The sequence below is a fragment of the Carcharodon carcharias genome, chromosome 9 (genome assembly GCF_017639515.1).
Source record: "Carcharodon carcharias isolate sCarCar2 chromosome 9, sCarCar2.pri, whole genome shotgun sequence".
NCBI lineage: Eukaryota > Metazoa > Chordata > Chondrichthyes > Lamniformes > Lamnidae > Carcharodon > Carcharodon carcharias.
The window spans coordinates 114609839-114636545 of record NC_054475.1 but is presented as its reverse complement, the minus strand read 5'-3'; the positions used below and the strand labels follow the sequence as shown (position 1 = coordinate 114636545).

General features: G+C 38.5%; 1 protein-coding gene across 6 annotated transcripts in view; it reads right to left on the bottom strand.

The window, feature by feature from the left end:
- diaph2 (diaphanous-related formin 2) overlaps window positions 1-26707 on the bottom strand; it is an 865163-nt gene that overhangs the window by 498303 nt on the left and 340153 nt on the right. For all 6 annotated transcript variants that reach the window (XM_041195327.1, XM_041195330.1, XM_041195331.1 and 3 more), the window contains one exon: window positions 12220-12334. In XM_041195327.1, coding sequence (XP_041051261.1) covers window positions 12220-12334 — 115 coding nt within the window. The remainder of the gene's footprint in view (window positions 1-12219; window positions 12335-26707) is intronic.

The window sequence follows — 26707 nt, the reverse complement described above, 5'->3', positions numbered from 1 at the left end:
AACTGAAAATCTAAATGACGTGGGGTGATGTCAGGACGCACGCCCAATGTCACCTCGCGTCATTTCACGCATCGGCAAACAGGCCCCACCCCCTGCTTGCCAACCAGAAGATTCTGCCCTTGAGCTATTTCAAACTGCCTGCTTTTAATTCTTAAGCATCAAAGCCAACACTTCCATCAACTCTGAGATTTCAAATAAACTCAGCAATTCTTAACAGAAATATCTAATTAAAAATAGGAAATGGATATCACAACCAGAATAAATTATCAAAACCTGAACAATTAGTATGCCTGATCCATACACACAAATTTTTGTAATAGAGCAGACCAGCTATTTTACTTTACATCAAATCAAGTAAGGTTTCCTTTTGTCATGGCTGATAGAAGCTCAAGAAACAGGGCCTCATCTTTTGACAAGGCACATTACAGACTCAACATAGAGCTCAACAATTTAAAATTAATTTATTCTTCCCACACAAATGAATGAATCCATTATTGCCATTTGCACATCCTCTGGACCAATGTTCCCTTTTAAACTCAATTGCTGCGCACTGCCCATTTTTCACTGTGTGGTCCATTAAAATGTTTTGCGGAGCTGCACACATTCATTCCTTCTCACAGAACAGGACATGCTGTTATGACACAGCAGTTGCTAAAGCTGAGTTATTAAAAAACCCCAGAGGGAAACTTTAAGCAACTGTCATAACCTATATTTTCAAATGGTATGTTTGAGAGGCAGCTCTAAATTCAGGATTCAGACCACCAGTTCTCGAGAGGTTTTATATCAAACTACATGAGGCATTTATTAATTTACACAAATTAAATATATACACATGGCTATAAATTACTGTTATCATAACTTTTAACAAATACCCAAACTAATCTCTACTAAGGCAACAAAAACCCATAGAATTTAAGCAGACACCAGGCAAAGCTTTTGCACCTTACAAATTCAAAATGAGGTTTCTTTCACTTTGGTTCCTTTGTAGTCACAGGGGTAGGCTTACAGGCTTTGATCTTACATTGCCTCTGCCCTGCATACACAAAGCTGCTATCAGTTATACCCAGCACATCTCATTAAACGTAAGTTCTCATTGTATCATCAGCCCCTTTGAACTCCAAATCTTCTAACAATAAAACCCCTTTCATAGTACCAATTTTATTAGTAATACAAACATTGCTCAGTCTCTGCTAGCTAGGTGCCAGATTTCACTTCCCTTCTTGAATGCTCTATTCAACAAAATGTAAATGCACATTACCTCTCTTACATCTCAAAACCAGTATATGTCAAAGCATCCAGACTTGCTGGCTTTAATCCAATTAAGGCACACCCACAGACTAAACCTCTATTTTAAAAGAAAAAAAATCCAATAATATAATTAATAGCTTCATGACATCCCCCTCCCTATCGAAGAATGAACTGTCATAATTCTAAAAGATGGTTTCATTTTAATAACCCATCTCACACTATCTCCAAACTTACTATACTATTACATTACCAGATGCATGCATTAACATAATATACATACAAAAGTCCTTGGCATCAACAGAAAACACTCCAGTTCAGTGACTAGATTTTAAAAATGTCCAATTTTCCTTTAAGCTTCAAACTCATGATAACGCATCTGTGATCAGATTTTCCCTTCTGACAATATGTATAATCCGTAGATTAAATGGTTGTAATAATAGATTCTATCTGAAAAGCCTTGCCCTTTTATCTCAAAATTTGTCCAAAAACTTCAAAATATAATGCTTTGTGTAAACAATTGTTTCTGATGAATTGTTTGCAACATAAATTTCAAAATGCTGCAATGCTAACACCAAACCCAGTCACTTTTTTGATCGTTGAATATCTTCTCTGTTGTACATTCAGCTTCCTATCAGTTTTTCAACTCCAGTCTCACATTCTTGTAACAGTACAGCCCCAATGCCTAAATTGCTTGCGTCAACTGCCAGCTTGAATTGCTTGGCATAATGGGGTACTGCCAAAACTGTTAGTTTTGATGTAGTTAATACAGTTTTCAAACTATCGAATGACTTCTGACCCTCCAGTGTTCATTAAAACCTCTTGTTCTTTTTTAATAGTTCAGACAGTGGAGCAACCACTTGGCTAAAACTTGGTACAAATTTCCAGTAAAACCCACTCATACCCAAAAATCTCAAAACTTCTCGTTTTGTTGTAGTAACAGGGAAATCTACGATAGTATTGACATTTGCATCTCTCTGAGCCATCTTACCACGTCCAATGGTATGGCCTAGATATGCAACTTGCGCTTTTGCAAATTCACTTTTAGCTAAGTTCATCACTAAATTAGCTTCTTGTAGTCACGTAAATAATTCTTTCAGATGCTGTAAATCTTCTCCCATGCCTGACTGAAAACAATTAGGTCACCAATATAAACAGCACAATTGCTTAGACCTGCAATTACTTTGTTTGTCAGTCTCTGAAATGTCCCAGGTGTGTTCTTCATACCAAATGGCATGACTTTAAACTGACATTGTCCACCTGGCATTACAAAAGCTGAAATTTCCTTTGCTCTCTCCGACAATGGTACCTGTCAATTTCTTTTTAGCAAGTGAATCTTTGTGGTAAATTTCGATTGTCCCACTTTCTCAATGCAATCTTCCAACCATGGTATGGGATATGAATCTGCTTTTGTCACCACATTCACCTTTCGATAATCCACACACAGTCTGTGTGTTCCATCTGGTTTCGGTACCAGTGTAATAAACAAACTCCAGTTACTGCAACTAGACTCAACTTTTTTGTACTTGTGATAACTTTGGCAGATTCAATGTATAAAGGTGTTACCTTATTGAAGATGAAATTTTATACATACATCATGTAAAGTTAAATGTGTCTTCCCCAACTTATTTCCGCAAATAGGTTTGTGTGACTGCAATAGCTTTTCCAAATCATTTTGACACTTGCTTGGAAGGTAACTCAATGTTTCATTTAAATTTTCAAGCACCCCCTCATTATTCAATTTGATTAGAGGAAAATCAATTTCAGAGTCATGCACTTCTACCTGTTTCACATCATTCACCATCACTAACACCTCTTTTAGTTCCTCCTCCCTGTCAAAGTATTTTTAAACTTATTTACGTGACACACCCTCTGCTTCTTTCTTCTATCTGGAGTATTTATTAAATAATTTACTTCACTCAATTTATTTTCAATCCTGTAAGGCCCAATAAATCCCGCATTTAATGAATCATCTAGTGATGGCAACAAAATTAGTACTTTCTCTCCAGAAACAAAGCTGTGAGTTTTAGCTTTCTTATCTGCCTTCACTTTCCTCACCTGTGATATCTTTAAATGATCCCTTGCCAGCTCACATGCTCTGTTCAATCTTTCCCTGAAATTTGATACTTAATCCAGGAGAATAGTTTCTGAATTTTGACCCACTAATTTCTCATAAATAAATTTCAATGGTCCCCTTACCTCATGACCATAAACTAGTTCAAAAGGGCCAAAATCAGTCGATGCATTAAGAGCATCTGTCATAGCAAATAACAAAAATTGAATTCCTGTATCCCAATCCTGCACATAATCCTGACCGTATGCTCTCATCATAGTTTTTAAAGTTTGATGCCATCTCTTCAAAGCTCCTTGTGACTCTGGGTGATAAGCTGTTGACTTAAACGGTTTTATCCCCAAACTGTTCATTACTTCCTTAAACAGCTGCGACATGAAATTTGACCCCTGATCTGATTCTATTTCTTTAGGTAAACCATATCTTGTAAAAAAAAACTAAATTAACTCCTTTACAATCTTCTTAGTTGTAATATTTCTTAAAGGTATCGCTTCAGGAAACCTGGTAGACATATCCATTATTGTCAGTAAATACTGATTTCCACTTTTAGTCTTAGGGAGGGCCCCTACACAATCAATGATGACCCTGGTAAAAGGTTCTTCAAATGCTGGCATTGGGATTAAAGGCACTGGCTTAATCACTGCTTGGGGTTTTCCTGTTATTTGACACGTATAATAGGTTCTACAGAATTTAATTACATCCCTATGCAATCCTGGCCAAAAAAAACTCTGTATCTTTTCTTGTGTTTTCCTAATTCCTAAATGTCCCCACATTGGAATTTCATGAGCAATCCTCAGACTCTCATTTCTATACTCTAATGGGATAACAATCTGATGCACCTCCTTCCAGCTTTCATTTGCTGAGAAATAATTTGACCGCCGCTTTCTCATCAAAATATCTCCTCAATGATAACATACTGGAATACATTTTGCTTCTCTTTCTGAACAAGCTTTCTGATATAACTGTTTTAATTGCAAATCATTTTTCTGTAACTCCATTAACTTTGTTGAGTTAAACACTTCAGCTAAATTGTCCTGTATTTCTTCCTCCTGAACAATGTTATCAGAGTGCCAGCTAATTGGATTTCAACACCTTCCTCTTGCCTTTGACTGCCTGCTTATCTTGTTTTTCTTGTTCTTTGCTATGAGCATTTGATCTCGTTACAACACAATCAGGAAACAATCCAGAATGTTCCTTCCATAACACCTCTGTTGAAAACACTTCTACAGGCTGCTGAACTACCATAGGCATCAGCCACATTTACAATCCAGCTATATCATTATCCAGAATAAACTGAACTCCTGCAATGGGCAATTTTTCCACCACTCCAAACTATAACTTTACCTATCTTCCATTTGCTCTGTAAATTTACCTTCCACAATGGAATAGATTTAGTATCTCCATGAACCCCACTTATTATTACCTGCTCCTGCAATATTCCCTTTGAACAACAAATAACAAGACAAACTGCTGTTTCTAGCTTTCCTTATGTCTGTGGGAGGGACCTGCCTCTCTGGACCCCTGTTGCTAGGCAACAGCCCAATTCCTCTACTCTTGTGTTTGCTTAACTGCTTAAGTTGTAAAACTCATATGAAATGTGAGCACCTTTTTAAAGTGAAACTAAAACTCAATTTGACCTTTTTTAACACAGAGATACAGAAATACAAACCAAACTTAAACTTTAAAGCTAAAACTCATTCTTAACACCTACAAATACCAATATAACTTATTTAAACTGTCTCTATTTCCTAACACTCTGTAGTTGTCAGAAATCTCAAAATGCAACAGTTGCACTTGACAACTTCATTACACTTGTTGTCCTGAATGAAGCCTGACTTAGAAGCATGGCTTCTCGTTAATTATATTTTTACTGAGCTGTATTTCAATTAAGACATAGCAGCTGCGCCAACAGCTTGTAAACTAAGGCATCAGAAAATGAATCACTTAATGCACTGGCAAAATATTGCACCTAATTCAGCAAGATGTAGCAGGAAAAACACATCCATTATTTGTTAGAACCACTCTCTTCGTGTCATGCATGAGCCTTTTAAATGTTGCATTTCCTTCATCTTTGTTTAAATTCAAGTTAATTGCCAATCATATTGTTCAAAATATAAAGACTACTGTTAATACTTGAAGGGATTGTACAATCTACAAATTGATTTTTTTCCAGCAGGGTACAGATTAAAACATGCAACTATTGCCAAATATTCAAGCGGTATTTTAATGGAATACACCAAGTTTTCATTTTTGTTCTTACATTGTATAATTTTGTACTTCAACACTATAATGATGACACTCAAATGTGATACTATTGTAGGAAACCAAAAATGTTTGGCAAAAAACAGGCAACTTCTTCGGCAAACCAGATCATCTTGTCTTAATCTTAAAGTAAACTTCTCTCATGTCAGCAATGGCACTCGTTCCATGTCAACTCAAAAGAATAAAATATACGTTGAAAATAGTTGTGAAAGTAAGTCTGCAGCAGAATGTTTCATCTCATCTCCATGGTAAGAGCAAGAATAAACTCTGTGTCGATAATAAAATAGATTCCCATTGCTATTTGCAGCATGTCACCAATAATAATGGAAACATGCATGGCATAAGTGGTTTGGCGTAAACAACTTACTTGTAATTCACTCCAGTTAACACAATTTGCAATTTATGCTACTTCATTTGAAAGGTGATCTTTATTTCACATAACATTTGTAAGCAGCTATAAGCTGCTAACTGCTATAACAGGGAATTTAGTTTTTGGTCAGGAAGTCATAATGGCATTTTATCAAGGAGAGATACAAAAAAGGGGGTTACCAAATTGAAAAATGTAATAAAATATTTTTCTCCCTCTAAATTGAATGAAGATAGATATCAACATATGGACTGTTACACCTGGGATAGGAGGAATGCGCAGTTGATCTAGCTCCACTATTCTGCAGATCGCACCATTAATGTTAATGTAGGGTAGTGTCCTCGGCCCAATCATCTTCAGCTGCTTCATCAATGACCTTACTTCCATCATATGGTCAGAACTGGACACTGCAAATGGTTGCACAACGTTCAGCAATATTGGCAACTTCTCAGATACTGAGCAGTCCATGTGCAAATGCAGCAAGACCTAAACAATATCCAGACTTGGATTGACAAGTGGCAAGTAAAATTCTTGCCACACAAGTGCCAGGCAATAACAATCTCCACAAAGAGAGAATCTAACCATCACCACTTGATATTCAATGGCATTACCTTTGCTAAATCCCCTATTATTAACTTCCTGGGGGTTACCATTGACCAGAAACTGAATTGGAACAGCCATATAAATACTGTGGCTACAAGAGCAGGTCAGAGACTGGGAATCCTGCGGTGAGTAACTCATTTTCTGACTCCCCAAAGACTGTCCATCATTTACAAGGCACAATTTAGGAGTGTGATGGAATACTCTTCACTTGCCTAGATGGGTGCAGTTCCAACGACACTCAAGAAGCTCGACACCAACCAGGACTTGATTGGTACCTCATCCACCACCATCTCCAATATCTACTCCGTCCACCACAGATGCTCAAGTGACAAGTGGCAGCAGTGTGTATCACCTGCAAGGTGCACTGCAACAACCCATTAAGGCTCCTTCGATATCACAACCCACAATCTCTACCACCTAGGAGAACAAGGGCAGCAGATGCATAGGAATACCATTACCACCAGCAAGTTCCCATCCAAGCCACATACCATCCTGGACTTGGAACTACATTGCCGCTCCTTCACTGTCACTGGGTCAAAATCCTGGAACTTCCTCCTTACCGGCTGTGGGTGTACCTATACATGGACTGCAACATTTCAAGGCAGTGGCTCACCACTACCTTCTCAATGGCATTTAGAGAAGGGCAATAAAAATGCTGGCCTAGCCAGTGATGTCCACTTCCCGTGAAAGAGTAAAAAAAGACTAAACGAGACCCAAATCAAGAATTTGAGTTCGAACTTTAATGCACTTATGGTGCAAGTTTGCTTCCCAATTTGATTTCTTTGGGGTGGTGGTAGCAGAAGCTGGTCACATGGGTATGATTCTAATGATCAAATATACCCTCTGACGTTGTTTTGTTATCCTAGTAGATATATAACATGCATACCACCGTTTGAGTCCGCATTATGTGCTATTAATTGATATGAGTCAGAGCAGCAGCTGTGCTACTGCGTGCGGTGGGGAAGAACAGCAAAATTGGTACTGGTTCCTGTTCCTGATAACTATACATTGAATTCCTGATAATATACATTGGATTCTATCAGGAAATACCTGCTGGATGTAAAGAGGGAGGGATTTATTTACAATCTAATGGCATGCTGAAAACTCAAAATCCAGAACAAAACTTGTACCTTTGGTGGGATTCTAGGAAGAAGAAAATACATGTCCTAGCATGATCAACATTGAGGATAGCGAGACTTGAGGTACTTGTAAACTAGTCTGATCTAATTGAGAGGGGGGAGGGTGGGGGTAAAGGTCTTTGTCACAGTCCTGTTACAACTTATTGCTCAAAAGATAAATTGTTTTTCTGTACAATACTTGTTTCTGCATGAACTTCATAATTCATAGCTTTTTCAAACCAAGCTCTTGACAGTGCTGATCCTGTTTACCTACTGTTTCAGCTTCGAATTGATTTTTGTGGGGAAAAGGAAGACCAAGTCCCTCAGTAATGCTGCCAAATAAACTTAAGCATGTATTGTAAATAATGTTTCCCAGCTGTCTTTCTGGATTTTATTCGAAATTCAAGCCTGACTATCCCTCAGACCTTTGGTTTCATGTGAAAACTTCAGGCTCAATAGTTAAAATGTGTTCTTGTTGCAATTAATTTGCTTTGTTACCCCAAGGATTGATAAATGTATGTGACTGTTAAATGTGTCATAGAGCTATTAAATTTGAGATTTACCTAATAATGTGTTGCACTTTGAAACTCTGTGGATTGGTATTTGAAATAATACGGTTTTATTCTGATTCACAAAATGTTAAGATGATCACTTGGAAGAAAATCAGCTGAACATGTATTTTAATGGTACTGAATACAGCCAGACTAATGCATTTGTGTGTCAATTTCACAATTTATTCATAACACATTTGTAAGTATATTAGTTGATTAAAGTATCTATCTTAGTTTACATGTTAACTGATTTATTTAAATTGATTACCATTACACAATGCTATAGCAGCTGTTTACTACTTAACCTCATATTTGCCAGTTTGACTGCTACATAATCATTTCAGCACTGGATTTATTCCAGCTTGAAGTTAATTATTTTTCTACTAGGTAATTTATACAAAAAGTGTATTAACATGCTATGCAGTTGATAGTTGTCATAATTTTTCATTTGGCTGATTTTGACACCATCCAGAAAACAATGGTTGAAATAAGTTATGGACTTTTATTGAAACCGTTTTCAGGATCTCAGTGTCTGGGGCAGCACTGTGTCACGAGCACTGATGATGCTGATGTGCTGTAGATTACAAGGCTTTATTTTCTGGTTTCAATAAAATTTAATAAACCATGTGTCTTTCTACTTGAAATTTTACTTTTTATGCTGCGTTGTGAGTCCTTACAAAATGCTGTGCTTAGATAATAGAACCATAGAACGTTTACAGCATAGGAGGAGGCCATTTGGCCCATTATGTTTGTGCCAGCTCTTTGCAAGAGCAACTTAGCTTGTTCCACTCCCCTACCCTTTCCTTGTAGCCCTACAAATGAATTGTCTCTTCAGTGGTTATCCAGTTCCCTTTGGAAAGCATGATTGTATTTGCTTCCACTACATTCTCAGGTAGTGTATTAACTGTTTGCTTTGTAAAACCTCATGTTGCTGTTGTTTTTTTTGCCAGTCACAACTCAGTGTCCTCTGGTTTTTGACCCTCCCACCAATGGGAAAAGTATCTCTGCATAGACCCCTCATGATTTTGAACGCTTCTATTAAATTTCCTCTTAACTCCTCCAAGAAGAGCAACCCCAGCTTCTCCAATCTATCCATGTTATTGAGGTCCTTCATCCCTGGAATCATTTTTGTAAATCTTTTCTGCATCCTATAGCCTTCATGTCTTTCCTAAACCACAGTGCCAGGATTGGACAAAATATTCTAGTTCATTTTATAAAGATTCTTCATAATTTCCTTGATTATGTAGTCTACCCCTATATTTGAAAAGCCCAGGATCCTGGATGCCTTTTTGACCACATTCTCAACCCACCCTGTCAACTTCAAATTTTGCAAATGCACAATAGATCTCTTAACATGAAAATGGAAAAAAAGAAAAGCTAGCATTTGAGTTGATTCTTCACTAGTGCTCATGTAATAAGGAACAGACTGATTTTGCAAACAAATAAATATAAAAGAAGGATGTGAAGGAGTGCCACAGATGACTATTAAGTTCAGATATGTTGGCCTTAAGTGACTTGCAACCAGCAAAATTAATTCCGTCTTAAGATATTGGAGCTAACAACCAACCCTACTTCTATTTGTTATTGGTGGCTCTATTTTCCTTGTTCACTGGCAATGGACACGAGTTTGAAATTTCAAAGGAGAATGAGAAATAGGGTAAACACGATCAAGAACATTCTTAACCATGGACAAAGGGAAAACCTATCATATAGGAAAAAAAACTCTGCTACAGATATGACTTTTGTTTGGTGTGCCTCTATTCCTTCCATATCTGAATCATTTTGGAGACTATTAATTTAATTACACAGAATTGTTATGCCACAGAAGGAGGTCATTTGGCTCATTGTGTTTGTACCGGATGCTCCTCTGAAAATAGCAGCTAACATATCAGCCTCCCTACCTCCCTTCCCATCCATACCTGCCATTTTCACCTTGAATTAGAATGACAAATTTTCACATCAGGTTTTCCTGATCTCCTGCCATAACATCAGCGGGTCCATGGAAGTAGAGGTTGGGGCGATTACCAGTATCACTGGGGAAACAGTATTACCAGCTTTTTACGCATTGAATCCTCCATCCACACGCTCATTTAACCACCCGGATCTAGTTGTCAATATCTCTAGGCATTGTTGGTTTAATCCCTTCTCTCCCCCAGCCTCCCAAGTCCAATTTCTTTCAAGTCTCTCCTTTGACCTATGCTACTGACACTGTCAAACCACTAATTTTGTACTCCTTTTAATGGACTAACATACACCCCTTGTTTAAAAAAAAACTTCAGTACCAATATTTTCACAAACAACCAAATACACACGTGAATTTTTGACTGACCTGGATGTCATTTTTGCAGGGTAGCTGTCAAGAATTCAGATGTGAAGATAGATAGGTATTTCTGTTTGCTCATTTCTCAAGGATCGAGAATTATTTACATGCGGTTTTCCTTCAGGAGATTGAACATATGGTATAATCCACAATAGGAAAAACTACTGTGGAAGGAATGGGGCTGATGCCCAGGATAAGGTTGTTTTTCACCTTCCACACATTCATGCCCTTGTACAGCAGAGATGGCAAAGACTCAAACTGACATGCATTCTGTATGATAATGTGACAGGAGTCTTTGCCAGTGAATGGTGCCTTAAACACAAGAGCCAAAGCAATCAGTAAAATACACGCCTTTTACACATCATTAAAAGTCAACATTTTCATAAAATTTCCAGCAATTTGAAGCTATATAGCCCGAATCTATGACCCCACACAAATTATTATAGTGTTCAGCATACTACCATGATGGAAGAAGTACATTTATAATTGCATAAATACGAGTTTACATAAAAACCACGATAGGGGAGCACATCTTGAGAGTCTCATCTTCAAAGTTAAATATGACCAACAATAATTAAAATCTGAAGGATTGTGACTACATACTTGCAAAAGTAAATTTTCTGTGTCAGAGATGTAGCTAGGTAATAAATATGTCATGCCATTAAAAATTCACTTAAATTTGAATGGACAAGTCCCAACTTTTTCTGTTGTGTTTAATTAGTATCTAGTGGGTAAATACCATAGCTTCACACTCTTTGTATAAGAGAATCTTGAATTTCCCGGCAAGGTACCAGCATGAAGATTGTACAGGAGCAGGACAAATCAGACAGCAATTTCCTGATTTGCACATTTAACTGTGCATGTTTAGATGTCACAAGATATCCAACTTAGCCTCACCATTATTCTTTTTGCAAAACCTAGATATTTTTCTCCTTTAAAATAAGGTAAAGATGTTTAAAGTAAAACAAATAATCTTTTATTGCTGTGCCATTGATAATCCTAATGCCATTTCTTTTCAAACAGTAATCTATGTTTAAAATCCATCATTCCCATCAGATTACACAACCTTAAACTTTCCATTAGCATACTGTCATTAATACACAATGCTGCAATTTGAATTATCCCTTTTAATATAAAAAATGGACTTCAAATACTGGCTGAGTTCATTCCAATTGACTTCACAAATTGTTAGGCACTATTTGAGAGAAATGAACCTCAAAAGAACAGAAGGGAAGCTTCCATTTCATCACAAATGAACTTTCAACCCAAGAGTCAAGAACTAATGTAGGCAACTTTCAAACTCAAGTTAGATTTAGCTATTATGGACATCAAACCAAGATGATCTAATATACAGATATCTAGATTTTATCACTCATTTAATAATCTGAAAGGAATATTTTGCTCATTATAGCAGAAAGCCATGGCAGTAACATTGTGCAGTTCAAGTCTCTCACCTGAATCTGTCACTGTCTACTATGTTTACCTATGCCCTATAACATTCTGTCACTTGAAAAATTAAATTCATATTTTTAGATTCACCATATTCAAAGCAAAAAGGGCAGCGTCGTACATGTTTTAAGTGATTAAGCTGAATTTGCTTCAGGCAGAAGTAATATTTCAAATAGGTTCTGAATGTTGTTTGCATTGTAAATGTAATTAGTTACAGTAATTAAAGCAGTTACCTTTTGTTTGTGTGGCGAAACTAAGCATTAGTTTAGCAAACAGATCTGGACTCTCAAACTTTTCCTCTTTGGCTTTGATCCAAAAACATGTTTCTGTCATTTCCTGAGGTCCAATCTGGAATTAAGATATAAAATTAATTGATTTTGTTGATAATATTCCATATTTATCATAACTGCAACAATGAATCACCATCCAAGAACAGATTATAATTAAGTAATGCAGGTCATTAACACTTAAATTAGTTTTTTTTTCGTTTTAGGCAATTGTCTGCTAACCTTTGGGACTATGCACAAATGAAACATTAACGTTCCTCTTTTTACTATGTTGCACAAATGTGATTCTCCTTAATTGAAAAAACAATTAGCAAATTCAAAATAGAGGTTCTATTAAGAAAATTACATTTTCTCTCGTCATTCATAAATTTGAAATGGATTATTACATTTAAAAAACTCTCCAAACAACAATTAAAATTTGAAAAGAGACTGCTGCTACTAATAACAAAGTATTATAAAATATTACTGCATTAAATAATACTGGTACACACACAACATTTTTTAATGTACAAGGCATCAGCAAGCAATGAGCTGTCAGCATCTTTCCGTAGCTTAGACTCTGGTAGACTGTGAATTTGAAGTACAATGTCACCAAATACTCTACATTCAAGAAAACAGTTCTCCTTCTAGATAACTGCACATGCAAGGCTTAGTTACAATTTGATTAATTTCCACTTTTCCTATTATGAGGATATCAAATCTATACAGTTCAAGGACCATGTTTTGCTTCCTTTTATTCATTTCTCCATGTACGCACACACTGATATTTAGCAGTCTTGTATCATAAAAGTAAAAGTTTTGGAAAATCCAGTAATCCTCTACAGCAAAAGTAGAGTTCAAAGAAAACAAAAATAAAAACAAGCTGCTGGGAAAAACTCAGCAGGTCTGGCAGCATCTGTGGAGAGAGAAACAGATTTAACACTTCGAGTCCAATATAATTCTTCTCCCAATTCTGCACTGCATTAAAAACGTTTTTCCTCATGTTGCTGTTGCTTTGCTCTGGTGTCCTCTGGTTCTCAATCATTCCACCAATGGGAACAGTTTCTCCCTATCAACTGTCCAAACTCCTCAGGATTTTAAGCACCCCTATCAAATCTCCTCTCAACCTTCTCTTCTCCAAGGAGGTCAGCCAGCTTCTCCAATCTATCTCAGTAACTGAAGTTCCTCATCTCTGGTGTTTAAAATTTAAATAATTGATGTGTTGAATCACTGAATGTTCATTTTCACCTTGAAGCATGCACCGTTCTCACAGACAGTAAAATATACATATATGAAAATCAACTACAAGACTATTGAAAAATACAGATTCATTGAAAGCATAGGTTTTTACTCATTAAGCGTTGGAGATTACATTTCTGGAAAAATTTAGTAAATAAAATTTTGAAATAAACTTAAAAATTATAATTATGAAAAGCCACATTTCAGAAGTTTAGCATGTTTGCTAATAATGACCATATCTATTTATGCAGTCATTCTTTATTATTTCTTACATTTTGACTGATTGGCATCATGCACAAAAATCCACTGTCTATCACATATGCAACATTATTTACTTCTATTTACTGAGATACGCAGGGAGGTCAAAATAAAGCTATTGTTGACAGGCTTTAGTGAAACACAATGCAAAATGTGTTGGTTATCTTCCATATTCTTTGTCATTTAAATATGTACATAAAAACTGCAATAATGTATAATGTTTAGTATCTTAATGATCTAGAATTTGAATCATGTACAAGGTAATATACAATGTTATTAGAAATGTTCTGAATAAATTATTTTACTGTGGCTTATTTAATAAGACTATGACTAAAGTCCTCAAGAGGGCTAAATATTTTTGGTTTACAGTATTTAAAAGGTCATTACATATCTTAAACTCCCTTAGGTGCAGACTAAGCACTTTGACCTTTGACCGGAAGCAGTACAGGGAGGAAAATTTGTAATTTTATTAAAAGGTCTATGGGATCTGTAACTGCTTTTAGGTATGTATGAAAGGGACTTTTAAGAGTTTACAACAATTGTAATTTTCTTGGATAATAAAAAAATATTGGTTCCTGTGACCTCGCGACCCTCGATCTGGAAGCAGTACCAACAGGAAGGAAGTTAAGACCAGAAGCCGTGTGGCTGGCAGACATAAAGGAGAGCTACAAGCAGAAGAACCAGAGGGTGAAGGCAATCAGCGCACAGGTGCTGACACAGGGGAAAACAGACAGACGCAGAAATTGTAACAGAAAGTTCTAGCCCTATTTTTGAGTGTGGCAAGAAAATATAGTCATATATTTATTTCACCTTTTGCCTATTAACTTTTCAGTTATTGAAGGCTTAAAACCTGGCTAGCTGTGTGAATAGCTCAATGACACTAAAGAGCTGGGTGTTTTCCCATAAGTGTCCAAACCATGAATTGATTGGTCAGTTGAAACTCTGAAAAGCTACACCATCAGAACAGTCGTGACCAAAGGGAGAGAGTTCATAAAAGTGTGCCCTGCTGATGCAAATTGTATCCATGAAACTTGAATGTGAAAGCTGCTGTCGGATAGGACTCCTGACCTACTCTGCATGATTAAAGAGTTTTGCACATTTTGAAACTCTGTAGCTACAAAGTGTCACATTTGTGCAGGGAGCAATGTGAATGCTTGTGGTTGTGTAAAACATATCTTTGTTTTGACAGCCACTTAAAGCGAAATTTACCATTTTATTTGAAGCGTCATTTGCCTGTTAATTCATGTGTAATTTCATGTGCTCGTTCTGATTTGTGTTAAAGTAAAAGCTACAAAAAGTTGAATCTTGTTGGTATTTTTTTCATTTGGGGTCATTCAGTAAATTGTGTGCTTTTGGTTTATAGTTCCTCCACGGGGATCATAACAACTCATTTACTTTTCCTGAATCTATTTCTTTGCCTTTATCAGTAAGCTCCTTTAACTGTCAGTTAAATTGCTATGTATCATTATACCTTCTAGCTCTATTTTTGAGTGTAGCTAGCAAGAAAATAAACATGTATTTACTTCACCTTTTGCTAGTTAACCTTTCAATTATAGAAGGAACCAAATCAACCAAATCTCCTGAACAAAGCCAGACAACAAAAGAACATTTTTGTCTCATCACACATTTTGTTCTACATCTGCAATGTGAAAAATATAAATTCTGATCAATCCCATCAACGTACTATAACTTTTGTTATGGTTGACAGCACAATGATGCCATTTACAGGACTCTGCTAGATGGTATCTTAAATATTAAGGAAACATCAAAGCATTTGACATATTGGCAAATTTTAAAATCCTCAGGTAGCTTGGGAAAATAATTCTCCAATACTTTGACACATTTTGATGCTTCCTGAATACATATTTTGACAGAGGTTGGAGTTACAATCTGACTGCAAAGTACTTGGTACTTGTACTTGCTGCCGGTAAAAATCTGCTATGTATTCTCATTTTTCCATCCACATTTAAAACTTATTCTTGCAAAAATATGTATTCTGGCAAATGGAAAACAGCTGCACTATTTGCTGAAGCGAGGATTAATTTTCCAACTATTCACTTTCTATTTAATATCTTAATTTTGTGAACAACAAATTGGGAGTGCAATTTTGAAGAATAGCTTTGAAAGAGAAACTGGAAGCTCGGTGTATTCAGTAGCATTCAGTCAATTTACCACAATGCTAAAAAGTAACTCAACAGAGCTCAGATGTTGATGCCAAACTACTTGATTAAATAGATCCAAACACTAATTTCTTAACCCTGCTGTATTTTAATTCTAAGCCCCTGGTTATTGGCCAGTGCTAAGGGAAGTTGGTCCTTCCTATCCACTCTATCTAGGCCCCTCAATTTTATACACCTCAATTAAATTTCCCTTCAGCCTCTTCTGTCCCTAAGAAAACAATCCCAGTCTCTCCAATCTTTCCTCAAAGCTAAAATTTGACATTTCTGGCAACATGCTCGTAAATTTTTCTGTACCCTCTCTAGTGCAATCACATTCTACCTGTAATGTGGTGACCAGAACTGTACACAGTACTCTTATAGCTATGGCCTAACTAGTGTTCTAAACTTAACTAGCTTAACCTCCCCACTTTTATATTCTATGCCTTGATTTATAAAGAAGACATTAATTTTGCTTTCTTAACCACCTTATCAGCCCATGCTGCACTTTCGAGGGTCTGTGGACATGCACTCCATAGCCCCATTTCCACTTCTTTGCAACCTACAATTTATTGTGCATGCCCTTGCCTTTCTTGTCCTTCCCAAATGCATTACCTCACACTTCTCCAGGTTAAATTCACTTACTCGTTTCCTCCCACTTGACTAGTGCACTGGTACCTTCCGGTTTTATTCAGCTTTCCTCTTCACTATCAACTAAATGACCAATCTGCAACTTTTTAACCATGCCTCCTACATTTAAGTCCAATTCTAGACACAAAAACACGCAATCACCATTCACCATTAGTGGAATTTTGGAGCCATAGAGCCAATTTTGGATCCAACTTGCCACTTTCTCTCAGATCCCATGCGCTTTTACTTTTCTGACAGTCTGCCATTTGGGACCTTACAAAAGCCTGATTCAAATCCATGCAGAGTACATCAAATATGCTACCCTCATCAGCTCTCCTCGTTACCTCCTCAAAAGGATGAATTTGACAGACCGGCCTCCCATTCAGAAATTCACCTGACTGTCCTTAATTAATCCATGTTTTTCTAAATAACGATTAATACCATTCCTTAGGTCATCTTCGAATAATTTGCCCACCAGTGAGTTTCCATTGACTAGCATGTGATTTCTTTGTCTCCCTCTTCCTCACTTTATAAATAACGGTACAATATTGGCAGCTGTCCAGTCCTCCACCAGCACATCTGCAGCCAGACAGGTTTGGCAAGTGATGGTCACAGCCTCCATTATTTCCTCCCTTGCTTGCTTAACAGCCTGGGATAAATATTATTGTCAGATGGTTTATCTCCTTTAAATGAATCCCTCTTTTCACCTTTCTTATCCCATCAATATTTCATACCCCTCCTTAGCTACAATGTCTACATCATCCCCTTCTTTTGTGAAGGTGGATGCAAAATATTAATTGAGAAGCATGCCCCAGTCTTAAACCTCCATACACATGTTCCCTTTTATGGTCTCAAATTGGCCCTACAGTTTCCTCAGTTATCCTCTTGCTCTTTTCTATAGTAGTAGTTTGATACAACTGAGTGGCTTGCTAGACCATTTCAGAGGATAGCTAAGAGTCAACCACATTACTGTGGGTCTGGAATCACATATAGGGCAAACCAGGTAAGGACAGCAGATTTTCTTCCCTAAAGGACTTTAGTGAATCAGATGGATTTTTATGACAAGTTGCCATGGTAGGATTTGAATCTGCAGCCCCACAGCATTCACCTGGGCCTCTGGATTACTAGTCCAGTGACATTACCACCACCCCATCATATCCCCTATGGTTATTGCTGTGGGTGTCGTAAAATGTTTTGGAAAATTTTACCACAACGAAGGAGACAGGAGGTGCAAACAGTGGCATTTTTCATCTCCCAGGTCTTTGGGAAAACATCAAGTGGTTGTAGGAAATTTTCTCAGGAGGGACCAAAAGAGGAAAAAAAATAGAACAGGTTATTGCCTGCTGCTCAAAAGCATGTTCAATTGAACAGCTAGAGCAATCACCATAGATACCAGGATATATATTAGCTCCTGTTCATTTAGATGAGGAATAATAGTGTACAGAGAAGCTTCAAGGGAAAATAAAGTAAAAATTAGGTATGTGAGTGAAGTCAAAAAATACTCAACAGTTTTAAATGAAACACTGCTGATTCAATATTTGATGAACAACCATGAATGTTATTTACATGCATTAAAACACATCTTCACAAATTTATCAGCAACACATATTTTTCATATGATTCACAGTCACAAATGGCAGAGGCTGTGATTTCACATTCACCTAAGAATGCAGTTCAAAATATCAAACGATATTCAAGATAACACGAAAAACTGCTCTGGAGATTCTAATAATCTGAAGCCCAATTAATGAAAAATGTCAAAGGTTAAAACCTCTGCATTATTACCTGACTCGAGTGCAAATTGGCATAGGGTACTTAAAATTAGAGAGATGAATACGTGGCTCAAAGACTGGTGTAGGAGAAGTGGGTTCCGGTTTGTGGGGCACTGGCACCAGTACTGGGGAAAGTGGGGGCTGTACCATTGGGACGGTCTATACCTGAACCGTGCTTGGACCAATGTCCTAGTGAGCCACATAACCAGGGAGGTAGAGAGGGTTTTAAACGAAATAGTGGGGGTAAGGGCTCAAATGTGGAAAGGTGTGATATATCAAAGAGTAGAAACAAGATAAGGGAGGAAAATAGTAAATGGAAAATGAGGGTCAAAGAATGTATAGAGAGAAAAAAGCCTAAGAATGCACAAAGAATCAAGATTAGATGTTACAAAGATAACAAAATGACTAAACAAAAGGCTCTGTATCTGAATGTGTGTAGCATTCATAACAAAGTAAACAAATTGATAGCACACATTGAAGTAAATAAATATGATCTGATAGCCATTATGGAGACATGGTTGCAGGATGACAAGGATTGGGTTCTGAATATTGAGGGGCATATGACATTCAAGAAGAATAGGAAGCTAGGTAAAAGTGGAGGGGTAGCAATGTTAATCAAGGATGGCATTTGTGCAATAGTTAGAGATGACCTTGGTTCACGATGTAGAGTCGGTATGGGTGTAGATGAGGAATAGTAGGTTAAAGAAGTCACTAGTGGAAGAGGTCTACAAGCCCTCTAACTGTTACCACAATGTAGGACAAAGCATATAAGAAGAAATATTGTGTGCTTGTGATAAAAGGGACGGCAGTAATCATGGGTGACTTTGGTCTAAGTAGGCTGGAAAAATCAGTTTGGCAGTAGTAGCCTGGATGAGGAGTTCATAGATTGCTTTTGAGATATTTTCTTAGAGCAGCAAGTTCTATAACCAACCAGAGAGCAGGTTATATTAGACTTGGTATTGTGTAATGTGACAGGATTAATTAATGACCTCAGAATGAATGTACCCCTATGTAGCAGTGACCACAATATGGTTGAATTTTACATCCAGTTTGAAAAGGAGAAGAGTGGGCCTATGACTAGTAGTTTAAACTTAAATAAGGGCAATTGTGTGGGGATGAGAGCTGAGCTAGCTGAAATGAACTGGGATACTAGGCTAGGGGATAGATCAATATAAAAGCAGAGGCAGACATTTCAGAACACTCAAAATAAGTATATTCCTACTATAAAGAAAAATTCTAAAGGGAGACATGGTTGAGGGAGGGGCAGGATTGGCAGCTCAACATTCCAGGATATAGAATCTTCAGATGAGACAGGGGAGGGGGTAAAGAGGGGGATGAGACATTGCATTATTAGTTAAGGAGTCAGTTATTGCAGTAAGGAGAGATGATATCTTGGAGGGGGCATCGAATGAAGCTTTGTGGGTAGAGCTTAGAAATAAAAAAGGGGCAGCCACATTGTTAGATGTTTATTATGGAGCCCCCAGATAGTCAGCGGGAAATTGAAGAGAAAATATGTGCACAATTCACAGAGGTGTGTGAAATTAATAACAATAGGGTAATTATATTAGGTGATTTCAACTTTCCCAACATTAATTGGGATAGACATAGTGTTAAGGGCTTGGATGGAGTGAACTTTTTAGGTCAAAATGTAGAGGGTTCAACAAGGGACGGTGTAGTGCTGGACCTAATTCTGGGGAATGAAGCTGGACAGGTGGCTGAGGAGGTGGTGGGGGAGCTTTTTAGTGATAGCGACCACAACATAGTACATTTTCAGCTTGTTATGGACAAAGAAATAGATGAGTTTTGGATTGGGGGAGAGCAGATTTTAGTAAAATAAAGCAGGACCTGGCCAAGGTAGACTGGGAACAGCTACTTGTGGGGAAATCCACAGAGGAGCAGTGGGGGGGGCGTTCAAAAAGGAAATGGGGGTGGATACAGGCTCAATATGTTCCCTCTGGAGTGATAGGAAGGAGTAACAAGCCCAGAGGACCATGGATGACCAGTGATATTCAGGATACGATGAGAAAGAAAAGAGAGGTGTTTAGCAGGTACAGGGAAGCAAATCAGCCGATGCATTAGTGCAGTACAGCAATTGCAGGGTGGAGCTTAAGAAAGCAATTAGATGAGCAAAGAGGGGATATGAGAAAGCCCTGGCTGGTAAAAGTAGGGAAAATCCTAAGATATTCTATAAATATATCAATGGAAAGAGGATAAGCAGGGAAAGAGTAGGGCCCATTAGGGACCAAGTGGGCAATCTATGGGTGGAGCCAGAAGACATCGAAAGAGTGTTGACCGAATACTTCACATTTGTCTTCACCCAACAGAATAAGGATGAAGGTATGGAACTGAGAGAGACAGACTGCAAGGTTCTTGAGCTAATTGACATTGGAGGTGTTGGCAGGCTTAAAAGTGGACAAATCTCCACGGCCGGATGATATGTGTCCCAGACTGTTGAGGGAGGCAAGGGAGGAGATTGCAGGGGCTCTGACTCAAATTTTTAATTCCTCTCTAGCCACAAGGGAGGTGCCAGAGGACTGGAGAACAGCTAATGTGGTTCTGCTATTTAAGGAGGGTTGTAGAGATAAGGCAGGGGACTACAGACTAGTGAGTCTCACGTCAGTGGAGGGGAAACTATTGGAGAAAATTCTGAAGGAAAGAATCTATCTCCACTTGGAGAAGCAAGGTTTGATCAGGGATAGTCAGCATGGCTTTGTCAGAGGGAGGTCATGCCTAACAAATTTGATTGAATTTTTTGAGGAGGTGACCAGGTGTGTAGATGAGGGTAGTGTAGTTGATGTAGTTTATATAGATTTCAGCAAAGCCTTTGACAAGGTCCCACATGGGAGACTTATAAAGAAGGCAAATGCACATGGGATACAGGGTAATTTGATAAGATGGATTCAAAATTGGCTTAGTTGTAGGAGACAGAGGGTGATGACAAAAGGATGCTTTACTGACTGGAAGCCAATGTCCAGTGGTGTACCACAGGGATCTGTGCTCGATCCCCTATTATTTGTCATTTGTATAAATGACATAGGCGACTATATGGGGGGTGGGGGGGGGGGGGGGGGGGGGGTGGGGGATAGGTTTAGTAAGTTTGCGGATGACACAAAGATTGGCCGGGTGGTTAACAGTGAGCTTGAGTGTCTTGGTCTACAGGAAGACATAGATGGGATGGTCAAATGGGCAGATAAGTGGCAGATGGAATTTAACCCTGAAAAGCGTGAGGTGATACACTTTGGAAGGAGTAATTTGACAAGGAAGTATTCAATGAACAGCATGACACTAAGAAGTCCTGAGGAACAAAGGGACCTTGGCATGTGTGTCCATAGATCTCTGAAGGCGGAGGGGCATGTTAGTGGGATGGTGAAAAAGGTATATGGGACACTTGCCTGTATCAATCGAGGCATAGATTACAAAAGTAGTGAGATCATGTTGGAGTTGTATAGAACCTTGGTGAGGCCACAGCTGGAGTAGTGTGTGCAGTTCTGGTCGTCACATTATAGGAAGGATGTGATTGCACTGGAGGGGGCGCAGAGGAGATTCACCAGGATGTTGCCTGGGATGAAACATTTAAGTTATGAAGAGAAGTTGGATAGACTTGGGTTGTCTTCGTTGGAGCAGAGAAGACTGAGGGGCGACCTGATCAAGGTGTACAAGATTATGAGGAGCATGGACAGGGCAGATATGGAGCAGCTGTTCCCCTTAGTTGAAGGGTCAGTCATGAGGGGACATAAGTTCAAGGTGAGGGGCAGGAGGTTTAGAGGGGATGTGAGGAAAAACTATTTTCCCCAGAGGGTGGTGACAGTCTGGAATGCGCTGCCTGGGAGGATGGTGGAGGCGGGTTACCTCACATCCTTTAAAAAGTCCCTGGATGAGCACTTGGCACATCATAACATTCAAGGTTATGGGCCAAGTACTGGTAAGTGGGATTAGGTAGGCAGGTCAGGTGTTTCTCACGTGTCGGTGCAGACTCGATCGGCCGAAGGGCCTCTTCTGCACTGTGTGATTCTGTGATCCTGTATATAATTTTGTACAGATTCAAAGCTCAAAAAATAAATTTCAAATTCATTTACGTAGATCTTAGAAATAGCCATAGTTAACTGAAGTAACTATAAGCTTAACTCAATAAAAAAACAGTAATTGTTTGTTTACAGTACAATCAGTCTTCACAATTGGTATTTTAAAAAATAGATGGTTTACATTTCATCTGATCTATAACAGCTCTACAATTGTCTCAATATTTTATTGACATTTAAAATAATAAACTAAAGAAAATACAATATAAACTCTTATTTAATTCAACTAGCTCATTTAAAATAATAATACTATACAGTATGTAGTATTAAAAAAAGCATGTTGAAATATTTTCTAGATAACAATCAGATTTCAGATGGGAAACGGAATGTGAAATGATGGACCATTTCTAAATATTGAAAGATCTGATATCTTGCTGAGATTGACATTCATTTTTCATCACATGAAAAGTGCACCAAGTATAGTGGATAAAGTTTACCAAATATAGTGGATACATAACTTCTCAGTGTTCAGATTCTGTCTTGATAAATCTGTAGTGATGTCATAAGCCATCTCAAAAGCAACTAAAGATGACCAGTATCAATTGTGTATGATTGTGCTACCACTTCCATAGGTAAGATAATTCACCTAACCCTCACTGTTTTTTTTAAAAAGGCAGTTTCCTCATAGACTTGACTAAATTAATCTTCAAAGATCTGGACTGGAGACCACCCTTTAGAGTCAATGAGCAGGAGTCATTGATGAAAGAAGAGGACCAAAAAAATGGCTTGAATTTCATGGTCAATGGTAAGTAAGCAAGCGTACAATTGACCACGAAGAAAGCCTCATTTAGGAGATCTAATAACCTCTGCAATGAGAACATTGCCGCCTCTCTCCATGCAACAGCCTATAGAGTAGTTTAATGGCAATTTGTAGCTTAGAGCTGCCATGAAAACATCAAGATGTCCAAGCAGCCAATCATTTTGAAGAATTCTCACGTATAGCCAACCAGGAAATAAAAAGCACTAAAATCAAATCACTTCTTAAAAAAATTTACACATAGCAATATAAGGATTGGGGCATCCACATGGGGTGAAAGTGGAAGCTGAAATTTAAAAAATAGTTTTAAAAGATGTTTAAGCAATAAACCCTAATGGTGACATTTAACAACACTCCAACAACAATAATTTACATTTATATACCACCTTTAACATAATGAAACATCCCAAGGCATTTTGAAACAAAGTATGACACCGAGAAACATGTTGACATATTAGGTCAGATGACCAAAAGCTTCGTCAAAGAGGTAAGCTTTAAGAACTATCTTAAAGGAGAAAGGCGTAGTAGAGGTGAAGGGAGAGAATTCTTGAGCTTAAGTGACCTAGGCAAGTGAAGGCACTCCACAAATACAAAATTATATTTTCAGTATCAGGTCAGTTGTTCAGCAATAGTTATTACACAGGTCATCATCAAAAACATAGTTGCAGCTTCTTTAACACATTGCAACATGTTATAGGGTTTACACAGTGGGAGGCCGGTTAGAGGAGTGGAGATAAAAGGAGTGGCAGAGAGAGAGAGAGAGAGAGATCTGAGAACAAATTACCAAAAAAACTCAAGGAGTGAAATCACAGGGGAGCAGATAGTGATTGGTTGCTGAGTATTGCAGCTTTAATTTTGCTCTTTAAGCAAGGGAGGTGTGAAACCTCAGAGCTAGGGGCCTGTAATTTAATATTACTTGGGCAGCAAGTAGGTGATTGCATAGAAACATAGAAACTAGGAGCAGGAGTAGGCCATTCGGCCCCTCGAGCCTGCTCCGCCATTCATTATCCAACTCAACAGCCTGCTCCCGCTTTCTCCCCATACCCTTTGATCCCTTTTGCCCCAAGAGCTATATCTAACTCCTTCTTGAAAACATACAATGTTTTGGCCTCAAATACTTTCTGTGCCAGCGAATTCCACAGACTTACCACTCTCTGGGTGAAGAAATTTCTCCTCATCTCAGTCCGAAATGGTCTACCCCATATCCTCAGACTGTGACCCCTGGTTCTGGACTCCCCCACCATCGGGAGCATCCTTCCCGCATCTACCTTGTCTAGTCCTGTTAGAATTTTATAGGTTTCAACGAGATCCCCCTCATTCTTTTGAACTCCAGCGAATATAATCCTAATCGACTCAATCTCTCCTCATTTGTCAGTCCCGCCAACCCAGGAATCAGTCGGATAAACCTTCGCTGCACTCCCTCTATAGCAAGTACATCCTTCCTCAGATAAGGAGACCAAAACTGCACACAATATTCCAGGTGTGGTCTCACCAAGATCCTGTACAATTGCAGCAAGACATCCCTGTTTCTGTACTCAAATACCCTGGCTATGAAGGCCAACATTTGCCTTCTTTACTGCCTGCTGCACCTGCATGCTTACCTTCAGCGACTGGTATACAAGGACACCCAGGTCTCGTTGCACATTCCTCTCTCTCAATTTATAGCCATTCAGATAATAATCTGCCTTCCTGTTTTTGCTACCAAAATGGATAACCTCAAATTATTCACATTATACTGCATCTGCCATGCATTTGCCCACTCAGTTAGCTTGTCCAAATCACACTGAAGCATCTCTGCATCCTCCCCACAGCTCACCAGCCCACCCAGCTTTAATTTTGCTCCTTAAGCAAGGGATGTGTGTCTGACTCAGAGCCAGGGAAGCTATAATTTAATATTACTTCAGTAAATTAAAACAATAAATAAACTTTTTATATATAAGTCAATAAGTCTTTAATTATTTCTGTTAAGTTTAGTTTTCTAATAAATAGAGGAATGGCAGGAGATCTCAGTCCCTGTGCAACTGGTAACTCCACATACTTCTAGTGTCCTGGACAACTACTTGTATAGGAATTGCCATCACCAACGGACTGGAAACTGTCGAACCCCTCGGTTGTATGCTTGACATGAAATGTATATGGTAAATATTACGTGTATTGTAGTTGTAGTCAGACACCTCAGAGTGCAACATGCTGTGAAGAGAAAAGCTGAATTTTATTGCCCTTTCTGTAATGTTCATTTCAAAATGTCTTGGAATGTACTTTTACAAATTTTATGAAAAGTATACTTTTGGAAAAAAAATCCTGTCAGCCGGAGCAGCTGGAGTTCTGGGTTTCTCAACTTGAGCAGTAGCTAGCATCACTGCAATATAGCTGTTGAGGCTGACAATTTTGTGGATAGCACATTTCTGGAAGTGCTCACCCTGCAGCTGAAGGGTGGGCAGACAGAGAGGGGATGGGTGACTGCCAGACATTCAAGACGGACCAGTGCAGGAGGCCCCTGAGTGCATCTCATTCTCCAACAGATATTTAGCAGTGAGTACTGGTCAAGGTGATGATTCACCTTGAGTGTGCAGCCAGAGCCAAACCCACGGCACCACAGGTGGTTCAGCAGTGTGGGGGGAGGGAGTAGGGGGTGGGGGCAGCAGGGTTGAGAGTGGTAGGAGGAACTTTGGGAAAGCAATAATGACAGACAATTAGTTGGGGGAATAGGCAGGCACTTCTGCAGCCACATTTGCTAATCCTGGTCAGTATGTTGCCTCCCTGGTGCCAGGGTCAAGGATGTCACTGAGCAACTTCAGAGCAGTCTGAGGGGGGAGGGTGAACAGCCAGGAGTCATGGTCCATGTCAATGCCAACAAAATAGGTAGAAAGGGGGATAAAGTCATGCAGACAGATTTTATAGGGAGCTAGAAAGGAGACCAGCAACCAGGACCTCAAAGCTGGTAATCTACAGATCTGTGGCTGAAGGGATGGCTTTAAATTCCTGGGACATTGGGACCAGTTCTGGTAGGTGGGACCTGTACAGACTGGACAGGTTGCGCCTCAATAAAGCTGGGACCAACATACTCACAGGGCAGTTTGCTAGTGCTATTGAAAAGGTTTTAATTTGACTTGGTAGGGGGATGGGAAACAATAGCATCAGGAAGGATAAACAAAGTGCACAAACGATTGAGAGACACAGATAGCACTAGAGTATGAAATAGTATGGCATCAGGTGGGGGCCACACTAAGGTGAATCTAATTCAGTTTTCCAATGCATGCATGTAAATTCCTGGTGCATGGTAATAAGGTTAATGAGCTATAGGTGCAGATAAGGGATACCTGGCTCATAAAAGGGCAGGACTGGGTACGACATCTTCCTGGATATAAGGTGTTCAGGAAAAATAGGGAAGGAAAGAAAGTAGGGCGGCTTGATTACAGAGGACATTACCATGCTGGAGAAAGAGGATGCCTGGAGTGGTCACGGATTGAATCTATTTGGTTAGAATTAAGAAACAATAGAGATACAATTATACTAATAGGGATATTCTCGAGGTCACCAACTAATAGAAAAGATTTGAGCAAG